At 43.0% G+C, this 20,396-nt stretch overlaps 1 protein-coding gene across 2 annotated transcripts in view; it reads right to left on the reverse strand.

Moving 5' to 3' along the window:
• ANO4 (anoctamin 4) overlaps window positions 1-20,396 on the reverse strand; it is a 163,245-nt gene that overhangs the window by 58,820 nt on the left and 84,029 nt on the right. For both annotated transcript variants that reach the window (XM_061582834.1, XM_061582835.1), the window contains 5 exons: window positions 11,566-11,672; window positions 10,276-10,331; window positions 9,005-9,126; window positions 3,180-3,314; window positions 1,048-1,144 (listed from right to left, as the gene is read on the reverse strand). In XM_061582834.1, coding sequence (XP_061438818.1) covers window positions 1,048-1,144; window positions 3,180-3,314; window positions 9,005-9,126; window positions 10,276-10,331; window positions 11,566-11,672 — 517 coding nt within the window. The remainder of the gene's footprint in view (window positions 1-1,047; window positions 1,145-3,179; window positions 3,315-9,004; window positions 9,127-10,275; window positions 10,332-11,565; window positions 11,673-20,396) is intronic.

Genomic DNA, 20,396 nt, shown 5'->3' on the forward strand with positions numbered 1-20,396 from the left:
AAGGGTCCCTCACACCGCTATGATTCTTGGTCGGAAGACTGAAGTTTGGTTAAGGCAAGGTTAATGGAACACATAAAACTGCTGGAGATCAGCCTGATAGCACTGGCAGAGTGGTCAAAGATCCTTATTTGTTAAGGAGTTGTTTCTCAATGGACAGGTGATTCTAGAAGGAGAGCCATTTGGGAATCAAGGCTCAGCTCCCCCCGCCCCACCTCTCCTGGCTGGGGATGAGCAGGAAAGAAGAATAGCCAGTCTAACCTGGTAACTAGAACTAGAAACAGGCTAAGTTGAAGCTTCTTTAATTCTTTTTCTACTTTTGTAGTGCTGACTGGATGTGTAATGTGGCCTTTTATTATATGTTACATTATATTTAGAGTGTGGTATTAATTCTTATATTGTTGTAATATTTGCTATTTGTTTTATTATTATTATTATGGTTGTATTATTTTGTTTGAAATTGTTTTGCAATTGTTTGCTCTTGTTATAAGTTATTTCAATTATTGTGTTTTTTCTTATTGTAAGTCGCTTTGAGTTCTACTGTTGAAAAAAAGTGACTAACAAATGCCAGTAATAAATAAATAAACACAGAGAGGGCTCATTTTGCTTTCTGTGAGCATCCAGTGCTATGGAACCAGGGAGGCTCCTGAAAACCTAATGGGAAAACCACTATCTGTTGGAGCGTTAATGTTGTGAGCCCTTCCATCTTATGCACAGCCTATATATATGTGGGAATACAACCATATATCACAAAGACACCACGGTTTCCAGTGTCTTTCATTCTAAGGAAACTAAACCTGAGGTATGCACTGTCATCCCTGAAGTTTCTCACTGTTCAGAGATTGTGGTACACATAACAATACCATTTTCTCAACAGCAGTATGTTCGGACCTGCATTTTTTACTACTCTCATTCATGAAGACGTGGAGTCCATTTGTACCAGCTCATTTGCCTTTGGAAGTTTTGAATAGGCAAACAATGTTTTTTCACAGTACTAAATAAAACTTACTGTTGCTGGAAAGAAAAAAAAAACATTCTTTTTATTTTTACCTTGGCATAAACACAGCTGTCTGACAATCTCATGAAGGGGCAGTATTTATCACATATAGGACACATTATAATATCTGTAGCTTGGCAGACGTCTTTACTAGAAAAGAGAAGAGATAATGATTAATAGCTTAGTTTACAACTAACACACTTCAAAGTGCTTTCATAAGTTAGACAGTAAAGTAATGAGCAAGAGAAATTCCTGCTCTTTTCCTGATAACTGAGACAGAGAAACTGGAACAAGACATTTTTGCTTCAGGCTCAAAGCTGGTTCATACACAAATCACTTAATTAGCATGTTGAATATTCAACTTTCATACAGTCTGTGAATATGTGTACATAGATTGTTGATCTGTATGCACGTACAGTTGTTTACATGAAATGGAATGTGGTGATACCCAGTATCCTTTTGCCCACATGATCTGACTATTCTTTCAATGGCTAGCAGTCCTGAAAAAAGTGTTTCCAAAGTCATTATGCAGAACACTGCCATTTTTCACTATGCTGAAGGTAGGATGGGTAGGAAAGACATAGTTTTCTGTAATTAAGAGCAGCAGTTGTACCAAATGCCAAAGAATGGGTGGCTGCCCTTGGGACTGATAGGGTGGAAGGAAGGGAGGTCAACAGTGGGTGGAGCCAGAGCCAACGACAAGCAGAGCCAACTAATTCTACTTTGTTCCCATCTTCCTTACTGCTGAGTTCTATGGGAATTAAGGAGGAAGAAGCTGGTAGCCATTGCCACCCGCTGGGCTGGTTACAAGTAAGAAGGCAGGCAGGTAGGGGCTGGCTGAAGACAGGCTGAGGTTAGTAAGGCAGTGTTTCATTTGCCCTAATAGACCAGACTCCACTGATGGGTGGGTGTATGAGACTTGTTATGCTCTTTAAATGCTTCTCTGCATTCCTGTCAGTTATACAGCAGGTGGGATGCAACTTTTTTGTGTGTGTAAAACTGCAGGTGTAGGTGAAAGAAAATATCAGTACAAAACTGGGGGTGGGAAAATATTAATCAGAACTATCCACTAGTGCTTTCCTTTTAGCGGAACACGTTTTTTTTAAAATACACACACAAAAATTGAAAGAACAGTGAAAAAAATCCTAAAGTGCAGTTCATTTTCAGATCAACCACTATCATCATATATAGAATAATCAGCATTTGAATGGTTTTCATCTGTATCTACATTTTTTATGGGCCGGTTTTCTTTTACTGAAACCCAGATGGTACTCTAAATAGCATCAGTAGTGTGTGTATGTGTTTGTGTAAGATTCTCTAGCTGGGAGAAAGGGTGAAATATATAAATATAGATATAGACTAAAAATTCTTATGCCTCTAGATTTAGGCTGCAATCTTATATGCATTTACCTGGAAGTAAGTCTCATTGAACTAAATGGGGTTTACATCTGCATAGGAATGTATAAGATTGCCTGTAAACTTCATTTTGAGTGTGCATTTTCCAAAGCATTAGGGCAAAGTGCACATGTTAATCACATCAGTTGTCCTTGAGTTCATTATTTTTCTTTCAGAAATAAGCCAATGTGGGTAGACCAATCTGGATCCATTTAGGGATTTAAAAGGTTAATAACAGTACTGTTTGTGAGTTGGTAAATTTCTAACACTGCACTGCAAGGGCAGGAGAAACTGGAAAATAGGGTATGTAAGGGGCAGAAAGGGAAACGAAGGTAAAAGCAGACGGCCAAGAAAAGTAGCAAACACAAAGAAAGAGGTGGACCTGTGCATGCTCCCATATATAGCATGTGGGCAAACCGAGTGTCTGGTAAAGGGGAAGTGGAGAGTATTAGGTCATAAAATAGCAAGACCTTTGGCAGTGCCCCTGACCTTCCCACCAATTCACAAAACATCTTGTGTGTCTAAAGAAGAACTAGCCATGACCTAATCCTGTTTTTGATAAGAAAGAAAGAAAGAAAGAAAGAAAGAAAGAAAGAAAGAAAGAAAGAAAGAAAGAAAGAAAGAAAGAAAGAAAGAAAGAAAGAAAGAAAGAAAGAAAGAAAGAAAGAAAGAAAGAAAGAAAGAAAGAGTGTTGTACTTAGAGTAAGAGTTCATCAGTTAATACACTGGCTTTGGCAACAAGAAGAAAAATATACACAATGCTCTCAAGCAGTAAATGTTTATACTTCACCTGACTTGGCAGTGGTTCAGTGTGGCTACTCCATACAAAAAGACAAAGAGTCCAATGAAGGCAGCTGGGAAGAGCATTCCTGTGTACCAGCCTAACCAGGCAAAGTACAACCCAATTTTCTCACCAAAGTACCGTCTGTCAAAAACACAATGTAACAAAGTTATGAAGTTATTTTAATACAATTTAGTACCAGTTCTTAACACAAAAGGATATACTTCATAGACTATTACAATGATGGGCATTTTACCTATATAAAAATGAGGGGCAATTGTTTGGTTTTGAATGGATAAATTCATCAGTGCTAAGTTACATGGCAGCCCAACCAAACTATCTACCAGTATTAATTCCATACCATTAAATTGTTTGTAAACTATGTGGGGAAGGTTAGCCTGTTCTGATTATCCTCCCTGAAGTTTGGCTCTGCTAGTCAAATACCAAATGCAGTCAAATTGTTTTGTATTTCTCTGTCACCCAGAAGGTCCCATTAGTCTCCTGACTACAATGATAAACTTTTAACCTGAATGTGGCCCTTTATGACAAGGACAGCAGGCTGGCAGTGTAAGGACACACTGGCAACAGCTGCAGGTTTCTGTCTTCGCTGTGTGAGAGAACCTTCTGGTCTAATTATTTGGCTGACATACTGAATAGCAATTTGTGTCTGCTCCAGTGCAAAGGAACACTTAAAGCCTATGAGATTTACAGCAAGTGTTTACATGGACTACTTGAAACCGAGTCTATAATTTAAAACCATGAAGCAAAGTAGAAGCAATACACTCTCAGCTAAGGTTTCTTTATGCTGCTGCTATCCACTCTCAAGCATGGATGCTTCCTTTTGCTCTCTCATTGATTAAAAGCAGTGTCAGAGAAAGCTGATCTTTTCTTCTGTACTTGATATCCCTCTCCAGTCCTGTAGCTACAACAAGCAGTGCACACACTGTGACTTCTGATACCAACATGAAGCTGCTTCCAAGACTCAAAATGATGCCAGGCTTAATTTATGCATTTAAAAGGACCAGGAATGAGTGTATCCAATGAATGGGATCCACAAAGCCTTCTCACCCACATCTTTAAAACAGCTCAGCTATCACTTGTTTTATTGGCATATGTGAACATCGATGCAGCTAAATGGCATCATTCACATCATGTTACCATTTATTTTAAAAACTGACATCACCACTGGCAGAACAGTTGTTCAGGCTAGAGCTTGGGCTGTATTGTACATGATCAGATCAACCGTTGGATCTCTTCACTCTCCCAACCCTATCAGAGATGTTTGTTAAGGATTACCACTGACAGATACTGAAGTGCACTTTAACTATCCAAAGCCAAAAACATAACCAATAGAGAAAGAAAGAATGAAGTTCATGGGATGATTTTAACTTCCCACGTTTTTCACTTCCCTGTTTTGGCAGCTCTGCCTCTTTCCTACCAGTTCCATCAGACAGAAGCTTTAAGCACACTAATCACTAAGGATTGAATTGCATAACCATGTTGATCACATAAGCCTATGCAGGACTGGCTACAGGTTTGAAGAGGCTCTGAGGAAAGTGCTGTCTGGCGGGTGGCCTCCTTCATTAGAGGCCCTGTAAGAGTTACCTGGCAGCAGGAAGTAGTGCTCTGATTGGTGCTCTGACTGGCCCAAATGATTGGGTCTATTGGCCACTTAAATTTCCAACAATGCCCTGACACAGTGTTACTCCAAGATGTCGTGAGAAATTAAAATGATAGCTAGATCCAGGTCTCTGATATGCTTGGAGTGCTGGATTGGAGTTCTTTAACAAAGGGTGGTTCAAGTCAGCAATGATCCCTGGCCTGGTGCTAGTCCTCCAATACTAGTCCTGAGCCTATGCATAAATGCACATTGCGCAGTGCAGGGGATGAACTTTTTCAGGGCTGTGTTCTGTAATGGGCAACCTTCTGGGGACGACATGCCAGTGATGGGTATGCCAGAGGCAAAAGCAGGCAGATAAACAAATGTGATACTTAACTTTGCACAGTTGGGTACATTCTAGGTATGCAAAAGCCAGAGGCTTCTAATCCCCCCCCCACCAACACTTCTCCTTCCTTTATTCAAGCAAGCAAGAGACATTATCAAAGTTCAAGGGCACATTCCAGCCAGCGAAAAGCACTTGGGGAGGACATACAGCAGGGTCAGTGAGGGGGTGCAGCCTAGGGAGAGGAGGCATGGCCTGAGGAAAGTCCTGAGGACTGGATAGAGGGGCATGAAGGGTGGCATTTGGGCCCTGAGCCTCAGGTTCTTCTCTCCTAGTACAAAGTAAACATGCATGCACATGGAGGGCAAGCAGGACTGTAGCAGCAGGCCTCACTCCCAGCCAATATGCATTCAGTTGAACATCTGCATAGAACCTATACATATCTGCCAAGACTGTGCAGATGTTTAACTAAGTTGTGCAGGTTCCCCCAAAATAATTGCACACATTGTACACAGTTTGAATGTCTTCGCATAGTAATCTGTTACAGTAGGGCCCCGCTTTATGGCGTTCTGTTTTCCGGCGTTCTGCTGATGCAGCGGCTTTCAATTAGGGGAAATTCCCCGTTTGAAAGCCGATTTATGGTGATTTCCGCTTTACGGCGGGGGCCTGGTCCCTAACCCGCCGTATAAGCGGGGCCCTACTGTACTTGATATCCTGGGTGTGCCAAAAGGCTTTCAGGAATCAACCATCATGGGCAGAATTTAGTTGCTACATGATGCAGTATGTCTCAAAAAAACCCAGCTCAGAAACTAAGAAGATTTCCAACTGAAAAATACCAGCTTGGCTTGTCACTAGAATTCTTATTAATTTGACACATCAGCCCTGGTCTGATAATAAATGCACAAATTAATGCAAATACCAACAGATGTTGCCTGTATTGGAAATGTCTTAATTGCCAAGTTGATAGTGCTGTCATTAGGCAAGCAACCCATCCACGAGGACAGAGGTGAGCTACTCATAGGCTCCATCATTTAGGAAGGACTACTGTGTAGCAGACAAGAACATGAAGCATGCCTTGAGCAATTTCAAATCTAGCCAATCGAAAGAACTATTTATTTTCTATTCTTTAGATATTTTACTGATTTTTTAATTCATCTTGCAATAACTTGTAAACTAAATTCAGGCAGAGATCAGAAAGAGATCAGTCAGAACCTTTAATAAAACTCAGTGACATTTACTTCGTAAGAACCCACACATCACAGCTGTCCATTGGCACATCCACACAGAACTGTGCAACTGCATTTACACACTTTGGTTTCTTTGTTTATTTCTGGCAACTTTGGTGGCCGGCTGGTGTAATTAATCTAATATGAATGACTGCTGAATGTGCCGGATGGTACTGCAGAATTAAGACTTTAGTTTTATTGCTAGCGAAACAGCATTGGACAAGCTTTTTCAGTTCTCTAGCAATGTGACTTGAATATGATCTGGTGGAGTTCACTGGCGATGAGATGACAGGCCAGTTTATTAGCCTCTTCAATTCCTTTGTATCTCTGAACAGTGCTTATGAGATCATGGACTGGAAAATGGATACCATACAGCAATTCCCACAAGGAGCCACTGGGACCCTACAAACATACATCCTGAAAAACAACATCCTGATTCACCATAGGTGGTCTGATACATCATGCATTCAAAATTTTACCAGGGCAGAAGGGAATCTTGTACCTGATATTTCATGAAAATCTCAGGGGGGTTTTCCACCTAGAAAATTTATTGCCTGTTACTCCATGGATAGACACACATTTAAACTATATGGCAAACTAAATGGAGTCTTTAAAGTTTGCTGTGTTTAGTGATCTTGAATATGTACCCTTGTCACCTGCCCCTTGAACTTTGGAAACTAGGGGATCTGCATATTTACAAATGCTACACAAGCCTGATTGATAATTCACCAAGCTATTGACACAGATAACAAGAAGCAAATACCACCACAATAGCAAATTTGCTTGCTTCTGAAGTAACTTATAGTCACTATTTAAAAATATAAGGAAAACCTAAAGAAACAGAAAACAATAAGATGGACTGCTGCAGCAGCTTAGAGACTAATTAATGGCACAGAACAATGTATATTTGCAGCTACAGATGGTTTTTACAAATTACTCTCATGCAACCAAGAGTTTTAGTTATCTACTAGGCAGAACTCTGAACTTCTGCTGCAGTTGATATAATCAGCTCTGACCATAAGAGTGATGCATTTGGGAAATGGTCACTGTGCCCTCCATTATTAGGCTGCCATATTCAGCATAGCCCAAGAGGACCCTGTGAGATTTCTAGGTTATGTATTAAAAAAACTCTCAGAAGGGTATAATAAGAAATATAACTTCAAAGCTGATTTAGGAAGCCAGATCATGTGTTTTCCAGAGAGGACCACCTCTAAGTTTGAGAGGGGATCCTGGGCAAAGGGTCCTCTGATGAGTCCATTCTCCATCAGTAAGCCCTGGCAGGGTTGCTTGGCAGCGGGCAATAGTGCTTCAACCCATGTTGTGAACAGCTGAGGTGGATGAGTCTAGCTGCCATTAATGTTTCCCACAATGCCCCTGATGTGTTGTTGCTCTGTGACATCGTGGGAAATTTAAATGATAGCTAGACCAGCTGCCCAATGCTGCCTGGAACACTGGACTGGATTTTTTTTAAAGGTCCAGGGCACATGTCAGCTCTGATGGGTCACTAGTGTCTTGGCAGGTACCCAAAGATGCCGGGTACTGACGCCAGCCCTGCTGCCAGAAAAAAAATACATTTCAAGCAATCACCTTTTGTTATTATTCCTCAGTTAACCTTTTTTCCTAAAATAACTTAATATCTCACTTCATGTAGTGACAAAGAAATGTTTGGAAAAATAATCAGTTTTCCTGAGGAACCTTTACAAATGTTTCTATTAATAAACCATTTTAAAACACAAATGCAGATAAAGCAGATCTTCTAACAGTTGCTGTATGATAGAAGTATTATTATTGTATGATATCATTTGCAGACGTTCAGTCACCATTCTCAATTACAGTTTAACAGTATTTTCACCTACACTTTGGTGGTGGCCTATTTGCCTGCATATTTGGGGTGAAAGGGAGGCTGGCATACTTCATCTTCAGCACTTATATGCTGGCATATCAAATCTTAGAAGTGGGATGTAAGCCACTACTTCTAACTAAGGATATTGTGTTGAGACTTTGTGACTTCATAGTGCAGTCCTTAAGTGGGCAAAATGCCATCCAGGGTGCCAAAATGGGTTTTACCAGTGCCAAAAATCTACTTGTTATGACTATAGAAAAAGTTTAATACTTAGCACAAAAGCATTGCTGGACATACCACTCTCTTTGGTGGACATCCATTCTTGACATTGTAAATGGCACATCAGATGATAACATGGAAGGATTACGCATATTTGGAAGTCCTCAGTAATCAACCATACCAAATACAGGTTGATCTGTGATTTTAACATAGAAGGACTAACAGCATGAGATTACAGGCAGGGGTGGGGGAATGACCAAGTCTGCTGCAGGTAAATTTTATTTATTTATTGTAGGAGCCCAGGGCATCATGCCTTGAGGATGTTGGTGTAACAGGAACATAGGAAGCTACCATATACTGATCAGGCCATTGATCCATCTCCACAGATTGCAGCAGCTCCTCAGGGTTTCAGACAGGGGTCTCTCCTAGTCCTATGTGGAGATGCTAAGGACTTAACCTGGGACCTTTTGCATGCAAAGCATGTACTCTACCATTTCCTGGGATGCATTTTACATTCTCCATATCACCTTATGAGTTGATTTTATTTACTCATATGCACCAAATAGCAAAAAATTTAAAAACTGTTTTTTAAAAAGGTTTTACCGTACAAGATCCAAAGGTTGGTATTTATACCAAGCTCTCCATGAAGCCCAGCACTCATAAAGTAGATGCCTGTGGTTTTCTGCCCCATGGGTTCTTATGGAGTTTTTACTTCTGTAACTACCCTAAAATACATGTAGTTAAGGAGAAATTAGTTAAGAAATACAACCCATGTAAGAAAAAAAGAGACAGATTTAATATTTTTCCACCAATAAATTTTATATTGCTATAGCTCATATTACGATTCTTATCTTGGGGTCTATATACTCCCAGAAACCTTAAAAAGACTCTAAAAGTGTTGATAGGAGGCAAATATAATTTTTGCAGTTTCCTTTGTAATTAAGGTTTTTCTTTGTCTGGGCTTTAGCATAAGATCTCAGCATTAAGGTAAGTGCAAAAATTGCAAAGGAGATGCTGCACTGTGTATTTCCTGGCAAAGGCACCCAGAAGTCAGTCAAAAAGAGCGAGCATATGTGTGCAACCCTTCTTACATGATTGTGCACATCTTGAGACATTCACTTTGATCCATCAGTTGCATGGGATCAGTGTTCAGATCTGCATGCATACAGAACAGCTATTTTGCTTGTGCAAACATGCACATGATCCTAACAACAAACTATGGCAGGATTGGGAAAATACCTACATAATCTCTCAATATGATTATACAGCTACTCTTGAAAACATTTTGAATCTTCCAGTAATACTGCATTCTGAAAATAATATGCATGCCTTAGAAACCCAAATGCAAATATTTGCTTTCTTGTGGAAGAATGCTGGAAGGAGCACATAGTATCAGCAATGCTCCTGTATTTGCACTAACTTCCTAGCATCATCCATGATCCTACTAGTTACTGTTTTGGACCCTTAAAGTCACAAATGGCCTGTGCCAAGTCTATCATCTTCACCCAATGGGATGCTCTCTAGATGTGGTTCATCTACACGTCTCACTGACTCCAGCCAACATGACCAATGGTTAGAGATGATGGGAGCTGTAATCTATCATCTTCTTAGGAGCACCACATTGGCTACCCCTAATTGGCTACTCCAAAGTCTTTCTGTAAAGATATTCTTGGCATTTTGTCAGAATCTAATGAACAACAGAATGATGATGCAGAAACACCCTGAGTTTCAAAAGCAAAAATTTCTGGAAAAGGAACTAGTTTTGTCCCTACCCCTAAATCAGCAAAAACAAGGATTAACGCTATTGATAATTATGGTTACAGTAGCCTGGTGAAGATAATATATATCCATATAGAAATAATATGGAAACATACCTCATGAAGAGGAAATGCAGCTTCATAGGAGCCATTAGTAAGCAATCGATTTAGACCTAAAGACAAAAATAGTCCATATATAAGAGACAGGGCTGGAATAACAATAATATAACAACAGGAAACTATGTAAGTTTTTAAAGGTGTGATATTGTTGCAGAGTGGCATATGCAAAGAGAAAGAATAAGATCTAGAAACCACATATTGTACTCCCACATTTCTCAAAGTTCCTTGTGAACTGATCTATAGCTACAGCATAGTTTTCAACTTAATGCTACAAATGCCTGGGACATCTAGGTAGCTAGCTGGTAACTTTATCAAGAGGTAATATGGGTGATAGCCATGGCATCTCTTAAGATGGGTGGTGAACTGCTAGTTCACAGGCTGGCCTTGGTCCCTGAAGCCTTATAAAGCTGCCAGCCACTTTCCATATCCCATGGCAGTATCAGCAGCACTGAACAAAACAAAAAACAACTGCCGCAGTCTATCTCTGGATAGCTCTGGCATTTTGGGGTTTTTTAGAGAGTGCTCCAGCATGTTCCTTTCTTCTCCCTGCAATACTGCAAGAGCAGTTCAAATTGGGATCTTCAGCCGCAATTAGAACCACTTAGGCAGTTCCACAGTGCTCTAGGCAGCACTGCTGCTGTGGTGCCATGCCCAGCAGGTATGGAATGAACTGTCCGTTTTGGTTCTTTCCGTTTCTCATTTTTACAGTCTTAAATTCAGCTCTCCATATTTTGCAGCAATTTGCTATTTTTTTAAAAAAAATCCTCATGAAAATTTATCAGCATTTTAGTGTGAATTTCTCCTAAGAAACACATTTTTATATGCAGCTTTGACTAATGTACACATTTTTGTAAGTAATTTCCCCTGATATGCGATGCATTTTTGTGTATTATTTTCACCAATATATTCATTGTTATTTTCCACTAATATATGAATTTCTGTAAACACTGTTTGGATGGAGAATTGCACAGCAAAATTGGGATAAGTGCAAATTTCAAAGGATAGCTGTGTTTCAGTTCACATATCGTTTTGGAAAGTGCCTACCTGCCAGTCATGTCTTTGTCACGTGGAGAGGGTGCAGTTTTCCTCCCCACTGTGGCATATCCCAGTGCTGCAATGGGAATGACATTAGTGCTTTCCTTTTTCTTCAGATTCTCTAAAGAGAGGGAAGGGTGTGATTTTCCTCCCTATCGCAGAATTGGGATGTACAGGTAGATTTAAGACTTATCATCATTCTTACTTGGAAAAGCTAATATGAAGTAAAATCTACTGATGTCCCACACTTACCAATTTTATTTTTTCCTTCTTCATATTTCATTCTCTGTAAAATATGATGAACAATTCTACTTCTTGTAGCATTGTTGAAGAATGTGTCTTTGTTGTGGATGATGAAGCTATTTTTGAAAACAGCACAAGCAAGATAGTTATTGTTCATGACAATACAAGAAAGTGTCACAGACATTGCTGACATATCAGCAGTAGAACAGAAGAAAAGAAAAAAATGAATCACAATATAAAATTGATGCTAAGCTGGGTTATTTGAAATACATTATACATGAAAGCAATTTTTTTGAGGATATTAACAAGAGCTTGTATGGAAGTAAAAAGACATTTGGTCATACCGTGAAATGGTTTTCTCTGTGCATGTCAAAGATGACCTCAGGTGGGTAGCTAGCTCCACGTAGCGGTTGAAGGCAGAAAGAGCACTGTTCAATGCTGCAGGGACTTCCTGCTTTCTGTGGCTCCTTATCTCAGTTCTTTATGACAAGCAAATTAGACGAGTACAGACTTAACCTGTAGAAAACACAACGGTAAGACCAAATGTCTTTTCTCCTGTGCATGTAAAGATGACCTCAGGTGGGCCATACCAAAGTTGACCTTCTTCCCTAATGAAGCTGAGTGAAAGACACCAGGCACCTGGTTGGCCACTGTGAGAACAGGATGCTGGACTAGATGGGCCACTGGCCTGATCCAGCAGGCTCTTCTTATGTTCTTAAAGACACAGACAAGCTCTTGTTGACAGAGGAAGTTAAACAACCCTTTAGGACGAAAGGAAGGGACAGTGTGGGGAACAGCCCTATCTTTATGAAAACAACCAGTAACGCTCGTCCACAGAGTGCATTCAGCTGTGATGCTCTCTGAGGCGAGGTAATGGCCACAAGAAATAACACCTTGAAGGACAGTAGGTGGACAGTTTGAAGGGAGGTTCCAAAGGGCAGCCAGCACTTGTGCAAGTCCCATGTTGGATAGCAGTGTTGCTCCGCAAGAGAAACACTTCAGGAAGGGATGAGATCCCAGTGGATTCACTGGGGAACAGGACAGAATTGCTGACAGAGCCAAAGCCTGACACTTCAAGGTGTTAGGTCAGAGTCCCAACCCTAACCCATCTTGAAGAAGGGAAGAACCTCACTGATACCAGCTTCCTAGGAGGTATCTTCTTCCTCTGAGACTAAGCTGAGAAAGCCTTCAAAGTGCCCTCATAAATCCGAATAGTGGGTGGTTGTCAAGAGGCCATCATTGTCTCCAGAACTGACGGCTGAGGGCCTTTTCTTAGCAGGCGTCACCTCTCCAATTTCAGACACGAAGCACCAGCCATCCCAAGTAGGGGAGGAGAAGCTCTCCTAGTGATAGCAGATGTCCCTAGGGGATATCTGTTAAGGAGGAGCGACCACCAGGTCAAGAGTTCTGGAAACCGGGCTCTTCTTGGCCAATATAGAGCGACCAGTAGCTCTTTTGGAGTACCCTCAGAATAACTGGAAGTGGAGGGAAGGCATACAAATAAGCTGCAGGCCACCAGGATGTCAGGGCATCTATTCCTTCCACCTTTTGTGTTGCATACCTGGCGAAGAACCTTTGCACTTGACAGTTGAGGTTCACAAAGAGATCTGCTTTGACTCTCCCAAGTGGTCCACTATCTGCTGAAAGGCCATTGGGTGGAATTTCCATTTCCCCTGATGGATTTGCTCCCAACTCAACCAGTCCACTTGACTGTTGTCCTCCCCTCTGAGGTATTCCACCTGGATTGAGTCCAGGTAAACCACTGCCCATAGGAACAGTAGTGAGGCTTCACTCTGAAGCTGAGATGACTGTGTGCCCCCCTGATGATTCAAATGAGGTAGATAGCCACATTGTCGGTTCTGAAAAGCACAGCCCCCAACTGTCTCGATCTTGCTAGGTGCTTTAGTGCTAAGTGGATCACACGCAGCTATAGAAGACTGATAGGGAGTAAGGACTCCTGTGTGAACCAAGGTCCTTGGATCATCTGGTCATCACAGGTGGCATCCGATTTGATGAATGTTTGCCTAGGGTCACAAAACAGAATTCCCCTTATAGATTGTGCTGGTGTGTCCATCATAGTAGGGAGTGACGAACCTTGGTGATAACGATAGCCTTCGGTGACACCTGGCCGCTATGTTGCTTGGAAGAGCAATAGCAACCACTGCAGGGGACGCAAATGGTGACATACCCCGGGAGTGGTTTGGAATGTAGAAACCATCAACCCTAGTGCTGCTGCCCACTGTACAGGGTGCACTGATGTAGAGGCCAGAAGATGTGAAATTGCTGCACATATCTTGTTTATTCTGTCCCGTGCCAGTCTAATAATTCCATACACTAGGCGAAGAGATGCGAACAATTGGCTCTTGGCATGATTGATTAAAGGCCATGGTCCTTCAGACAGACTAAGGTGATGTGTAGATGATTTGTGAATCGATGGGGATTGAATTAGGAAATCTTCCAGGTAGGGCGAACCAGTAGAGGCGACTTCCCACTGGAAGTAGAGGCGACTTCCCTCCTTAGCCCTTCCCGATGGAGCCTCAAAAGGGCTGGGATGTCTGATAAGAATGAGGGTTCTCTGAAAGGACCTTCTATTGTCTCTTTTCCTGGTTGAGGGATTTCTTCTTTTCTTTAGATTCCAGGACGTCTGCGAGGGCAGCGTCAGCAAACAGCTTACCTCCTATGTAGGATTCTGAGGCCAGAGTATAGCAAGCCATGGGGCCTGCGTCCCAATGGTGCAACCACAGTGTCCTTCTAAGTAAAGACACCCGCCAGCAGTGACCATGTTGCAAATTATGTGGCATCCATCGATGCATCAGTCATGAAGGTCATCACCTGGGAGATTTTCAGCAGGGACTTGTGGACTTGAGCTGGGTCCTGCTGTGGGCCATCCCGCAAATCTTCCCCCCAGAGGAGGGAAGCCTAGCAAATGTGAAGGTGGCTGATACTGCCCCAATTGATAACATGCTAGCCTCGTGGATTCTTCTGAGGCCCTGATCCATCTTGCACTCTGTATGTTCATTGAGATGGGCAACTGAGTCTTTTGGGCTCAAGGATGGGCTTAACAATTTACTAGGGGAGCATCCCCCAGTGGAACTTTCAGCTGATCCATAAGCTGTAGCTGCAGTGTGTAATGTTTATTGGTTGTCAGAACTGACTTCTTAAACTGCAAAGGAACATTGAATCCCAATTCGATTAAGCACCCTAGATTTGGGTTATTGGTCCTGACACACGACGGAAACCCTAGATGCATCTTGGGCTGGAGAATCTTCTGGGGAATTCAAACTCGGTACTCCCAGTGCCTTGCACAGGAGGGGAAGAAAGTGGGCTTCTTGGAAGATCCTGTTGGTAGAAACCTCTTCGGTTTCCAAATCCCTGCTCCATCCTTCCTCATCTGGAACAATCGAGTTATTGTCCAGGTCTGTGCTCTGGTCTTCCACATAGCCATGGTATCTGCCTTGAGGAGCTGTATGTGTATCCGGTGATGTGTGGTTGCAGGGCTGGCTCCATGAATGCTGGGGCCCTTGGGCATCAGGCTGCCCCGGGCCCCTCCGCTCCCCTTCCGTGATCTGTGGCAGGAGCCGTGCTACAGATCGGAAGACAGTCCAGAGCTTTCGAGTCACCCGCTGAGCCGCCCGCCATGCCCGCCATCACCCCCTTCACCTACCTTGCTCTGCGGTTCTTTGCGGCTGCGCGCACTGTGCACGCAGGGTTGCCATCAGACAAGATGGCGGCCAAGGTTTCTGTAAGGGACTGAAGCCTCTACCGCCATCTTGGTTGATGGCATGCAGCGTGCGCATTGCTGCCATCAACCAAGATGGCGGCAGAGGCTTCAGTCCTTTACTGAAACCTCGGCCACCATCTCAATTGATGGCAACCCTGCGCGTGGAACGCACGCAGCTGCACACAACAGCAGAGCAAGGTAGGTGAAGCGGGGGGATGGTGGGCATGGCGGGCAGCTTCTATCCTGCAATCCACGGCTCCTGCCGCGGACTGTGGAAGGGGAGCAGAGGGCCCCTCGGGAGCTCCTGTAGCTCCGGGGCCCTCGGGTCAGTGCTCAACCTGGCCGCCCTTTAGAACCGGCCCTGTGTGGTTGGTTGGTGATGGTCTTGAAGCTGCAAATGCATGTAGCGGGTCGGAAGCCTGAATGCGCTGAACCTTCCCCAGTTCTGGGAGGAGGGTATAGAAGGCCCCCTATTTTCTCCAGGACATGTTGAAGAGACTGCTGAAGCCAACAGGTCTCTGGTCAAATCTACTAGCCGGGATTCCCTGAGTTGTTCTTTCAATTGCTGTAGCATCAGGGATGAAACTGCAATTGTAGTTGGTGAGCATCGCCCCATGATGGATGCGTACCTCCCCGTTCAGACACCTGCAGGGATGCGAGTCGACTCGGAGCCTCTTGAAATCCTGAAAAGTCCTCAGGAGAAGATGTGGTGGAGAAAATGCAGTTTAAAACGCAGGTTGCCCCCCCTCCTCCTCAGAGAGAGGTTCCTGGGCTCTCGCAATCTGCAAGCAGAACTGTAGATATCTTGCATGGTTGCTGTAGGTCTATTGCCATTGTCCTGGCATACATCATCATCCTGCCTATTCACTTCCAAAGAAGATTCCTCTGAAGCCACACTGCGCAGTTGAATGCATGCCTCAGCAACCTCCTGCCTGCTGGTGGAGGGGCTGGCTACTGCTGACTCTGCAGCTGTCTCTGGCAGTCTGTGACTGGCAAGAGCGGTTTGGCTTTCTTGGTGGGAACCACTGAATCCACTGTTGCCGTCCCCATGGGAGCAATGTACAGTGTGGGGCTTACGGAGGCAGTCTTAAAATGGAGGCCTGTGGCCAAAGCTGCGGGCCTGTATGGAGGCAGGAGGCCCAATGGCGGGCTGAGTTGGGCCTGCCAAAGCCTGCATTGATGGCGAGTGGATTGTTTGCGGCCGCGAAAGGCTCCATTGGGCCTACTGCGGCCTATGCAGAGGATGGGTGATGGGGGTGGCAGAGGCAGCGAGGCAGCGGTTGGCAGCCGCAAATGGCTCCATTGGGCCTGTAGTGGCCTTTGTTGGGCCTATTGAGGCCTACTCGTGGGCCTACTATGAGGATGGACAATGGGAGGGGGGAGGAAGGCAGATGCAGCAATATAGTGGCTTGGCAGCCTTCGTTGAGCCTACTGTGGCCTACTTGTGGGCCTACTGCAGCCTACTGTGAGGATGGACGATGGGGGGGAGGAAGGCGGATGTGGCAATGTAGTGGCTAGGTGGCTGTGAATGGCTCCGGTAGCAAGGAGGCGACATGAGGTAGATGGCCAGATAGCTGTTGGTGGCCGAGGGACTCTCCCCTGTGCTTGCTGCAGCCTCGGTTGAAGTGGGGGGGGGGGGAGAAAAGGAAAGCCAATGCCTGGTGTTTTAGGCGGGCAAGCCTCTTCTGTGCACCTGCTGGCACGTAAAGAATTTGGTTGGGGGGGTCTCCCTCCCTCGCAGCCTATACGCTGTAGTCTCCTGCTCCTCTTTTATATATATGTGTGTGTGTGTGTGTATTCTTGAACACTCAAGGGGAAAGGATCAAACAGACCCAAGAGGAATAACAACTAAAGACCAACAAACAGAAATCTATAGGTCTGAACCAAAAGAGCAGAGAGTGAAGTCAACCGTTTTTGGTGAATGCAGGAAGAACTGATATAAGGAGCCACAGGAAGTCTCTGCAAAATTGAACACCGCTCTTTCTGCCTTCAACCTCTAGGTGGAGCTAGCTACCCATCTGAGGTCATCTTTACATGCACAGGAGAATCGGCTTCAGTTAAATGGGCATAACAAATTGGTGGATTGAACAGGTTACTTTTGCAGTCTAAGACTGTGGTCAAAGGAAACAATTAAGGAACATAGGGAGCTGTCTTATACAGGTCAAACTACATGTGCATCTTGCCCAATACTGTCTACTTTGGCTGGCAACAAATCTGTCAGAGAGATTTTTTCCATCATAGGGATGATGCTAGAGACTGAACCTGGGGCCTTCTGCATACAAAATATGTGCACTGAACTATGACCCTTTCCCTATGTAAGTTCCAGATGCACTTATTAGGGAGTAAACTCCATTAAACCTAGGAGGAATTTTGGAGAAAACATCCACATAATAGCTCTACACATTTGTGATCTCCCACTCACACATGATAGTAGACAAGATGAAAAATTTGAGTTCTAACAAAGGTCTTGAGGTTACAGAATTCCTGAATGTCATGGAGGCTTCCCAAATGCTTGGTACAACCCAAGCAATGTTTATGCAAGGCTACAGTGAGGCACCCAAAAGTTAAATAATGCATTTTGAATTAATTTTATTCACACCCAATTTTTAAAATGCCAAGCAACAACAACATTGCACTTTTATTTCTTATTCTGTACTTCCTAAGATAAAACATGGAAATTTCAAAATGCTCTTCTACTGGCTTAACAAGGCAGAAAAAAGGTAATGCACTAACTGTCATCTAAAGAATAGCCTTGAACTATCATGACTGCAGCTGGATGCCAGCCAGCCAATTAATTTCTTTTGATATATTCTTTGTTGGAAACATTACAGGTTGCTAACTTCAGTTTATATAATGTTACCCTTTAATAAAAGTCTGTGCAACAAATCTTTGATTTACTGGAAGGTCTGTAGATGCACAAAGGTAGATTATGGCTTTTATTGCATTACTTTCCTGTGACATTTATTGACATGATTAAGGGCCATACTAGATGATATGTCATTCATGCAATTAGCAATTGTGGAGGCTTTTTAAAAATAAATCTGAATGAACTGGAACTTTCCCCCCAGAAGTAAAAAGCAGGCATATGGGGTGCAATCTGGATCTGAACCATACTTGGGGCAAATAGTTAAAGCCCCCTTACCCTCTGTTACTACAATTAATTATTAAAAACAGTCCATGCTATTGTGAATTGCATGGAGGGCACTGAATCTTGTTTGGCCCTAAGAAGTGAATCACTGCAGACTAAAACAAGCAAGTTAAAACTACACAGACCCCCATCTCATAGACATCACATATTTGTAAGGCAATCTTGTCCCTCAACATTCCCATGAAAGGATCAAATGTGCTATGCAATAGTCTTACCACATATCCCACAAGGGAACAAAACATACATGTGTGAAAGTGGGCCTAGGAGATGAGCTAATTGCATGGATGGCTCTTTCATCTTCTTTTCATATGATTATTAGCATTCCTAATGTAGCATTCACTCTTAAAACTTCCAAAGATAAAGTAATTCAAAACTTTATCTAGCATTAGACTTGATTTTTGTTTCTTCATGACATAAAGCTATGATATATTTATTACATCAGCTGTTCATTCCTTAAAATGTCTGTTCCTTAAGATGTTTGCAGAAAAAATGGCTGTATGGGATCACTTTGATTAATGTGCAATGAGGAATTAAAAATAAAAATGGCCATTTATTAAATTTATCTTAATTTAATTTTTACATTCTTGTTTAATAATAATTTTAAACTATCATTTCTAGAGCACTTATACATTAAACAAAAGAGAGATACTCCTATCCAGCTACGTAGATCCATATGAACAAGCAATATCTTATGCTCACATATCGTGCTGGATCATGAGCCATGAGTATAAATCACGTGCATCTCCAAATGCACCTCCAAATGTGTGAGTACATCTAGCCACACTACATTACTATAAATGGAATATGCACTCACATGTTCATTCCCATTGCAGTGTAACTAGTCATGGAGAAAAACTTTTTTAAAAGTCCAACTAAAGCAATAGTCCTGCCCTCAGAACTACAATCTCAGAGTGATATAGCAGTCAGAGTGTCAGACTAGGACCTGAAGACCAGGGTTTAAATCCCCACTTAGCCATAAAGTTCACTGGGTGATCTTGGGCCAGTGACCAACTCTCAGCCTAACATACCTCACAGGGTTATTGTGAGGATAGAGGGAAAGCCATTTACACCACCTTTAACTCCTTAGATAAAAGGCAGTAATAAATAAATAATAGAATGCATAAATAATAGATATGCAAGACAAGAGAAGGAGAAGGGAAAGGTAGCAGTCCATGTTCACTGAGAGAGAATGATAGAGTGAAAGGACAGGTTTTTAAACTATGTCTTCAATGCACCAATAGAATGAGCCAAATGGATGCCAGGAGGTAAACAGTTCCAACGGAAGGGAGCAGCAGCTTGTAGCAGTCAGTATGGTGGGGCAGCACTATCCTCCCAACACCAGCATCGCTGCAGCTTACCTGGATGGGACAGTGGGGACAGGGCATCAGCAAAGTCATGGCTGCACAGACACACCAGCAGTGCCAATCCAGCTGTACAGAGAGTGCCGCTGCACAGTTCCAACGTCATCACTGCCTTGTCCCATCCATGTAAGCAGCAGTTCTCCTGTGTCAGGAGGAGGGCTCTGCAGCTCTGCTTCACCATACTAGCTGCTACTAGCAACAAGGGAGAATGTAATTTGAGGATTTTTGGGGAAGGGAAGGTTCCAGTTTGGGGAAGAGAATAACGAGGGCCATGGAGTAAGAGAACAGTAAGAAGATAAGTAGAAATGTGTAAGACTCACAGTTCTGTGCATGCCTACCAGAAATAAATCCCAGTGAGTTAGAAAAGACTTTCTCCCAGATAAATATGTACAGGAGGGGTGACTAGCCTGTGGCTCTCCAGATGTTGCTGGATTACAACTCTCATAATTCATGACCACTGGCCATGCTAGTTGGGGCTGATGGGAGTTGAAGTCCAACAATTCACCCCTAGTGGATTGTGGCTTCCAAGTGGCATAGAACACTGATGGAGAATCTGAGGCCTTCCAACTTCCATCAGTGAACAAGTGGTCCCAAAACAACATGTGAATGC

Source organism: Rhineura floridana, chromosome 8 (assembly GCF_030035675.1).
Source record: "Rhineura floridana isolate rRhiFlo1 chromosome 8, rRhiFlo1.hap2, whole genome shotgun sequence".
NCBI lineage: Eukaryota > Metazoa > Chordata > Lepidosauria > Squamata > Rhineuridae > Rhineura > Rhineura floridana.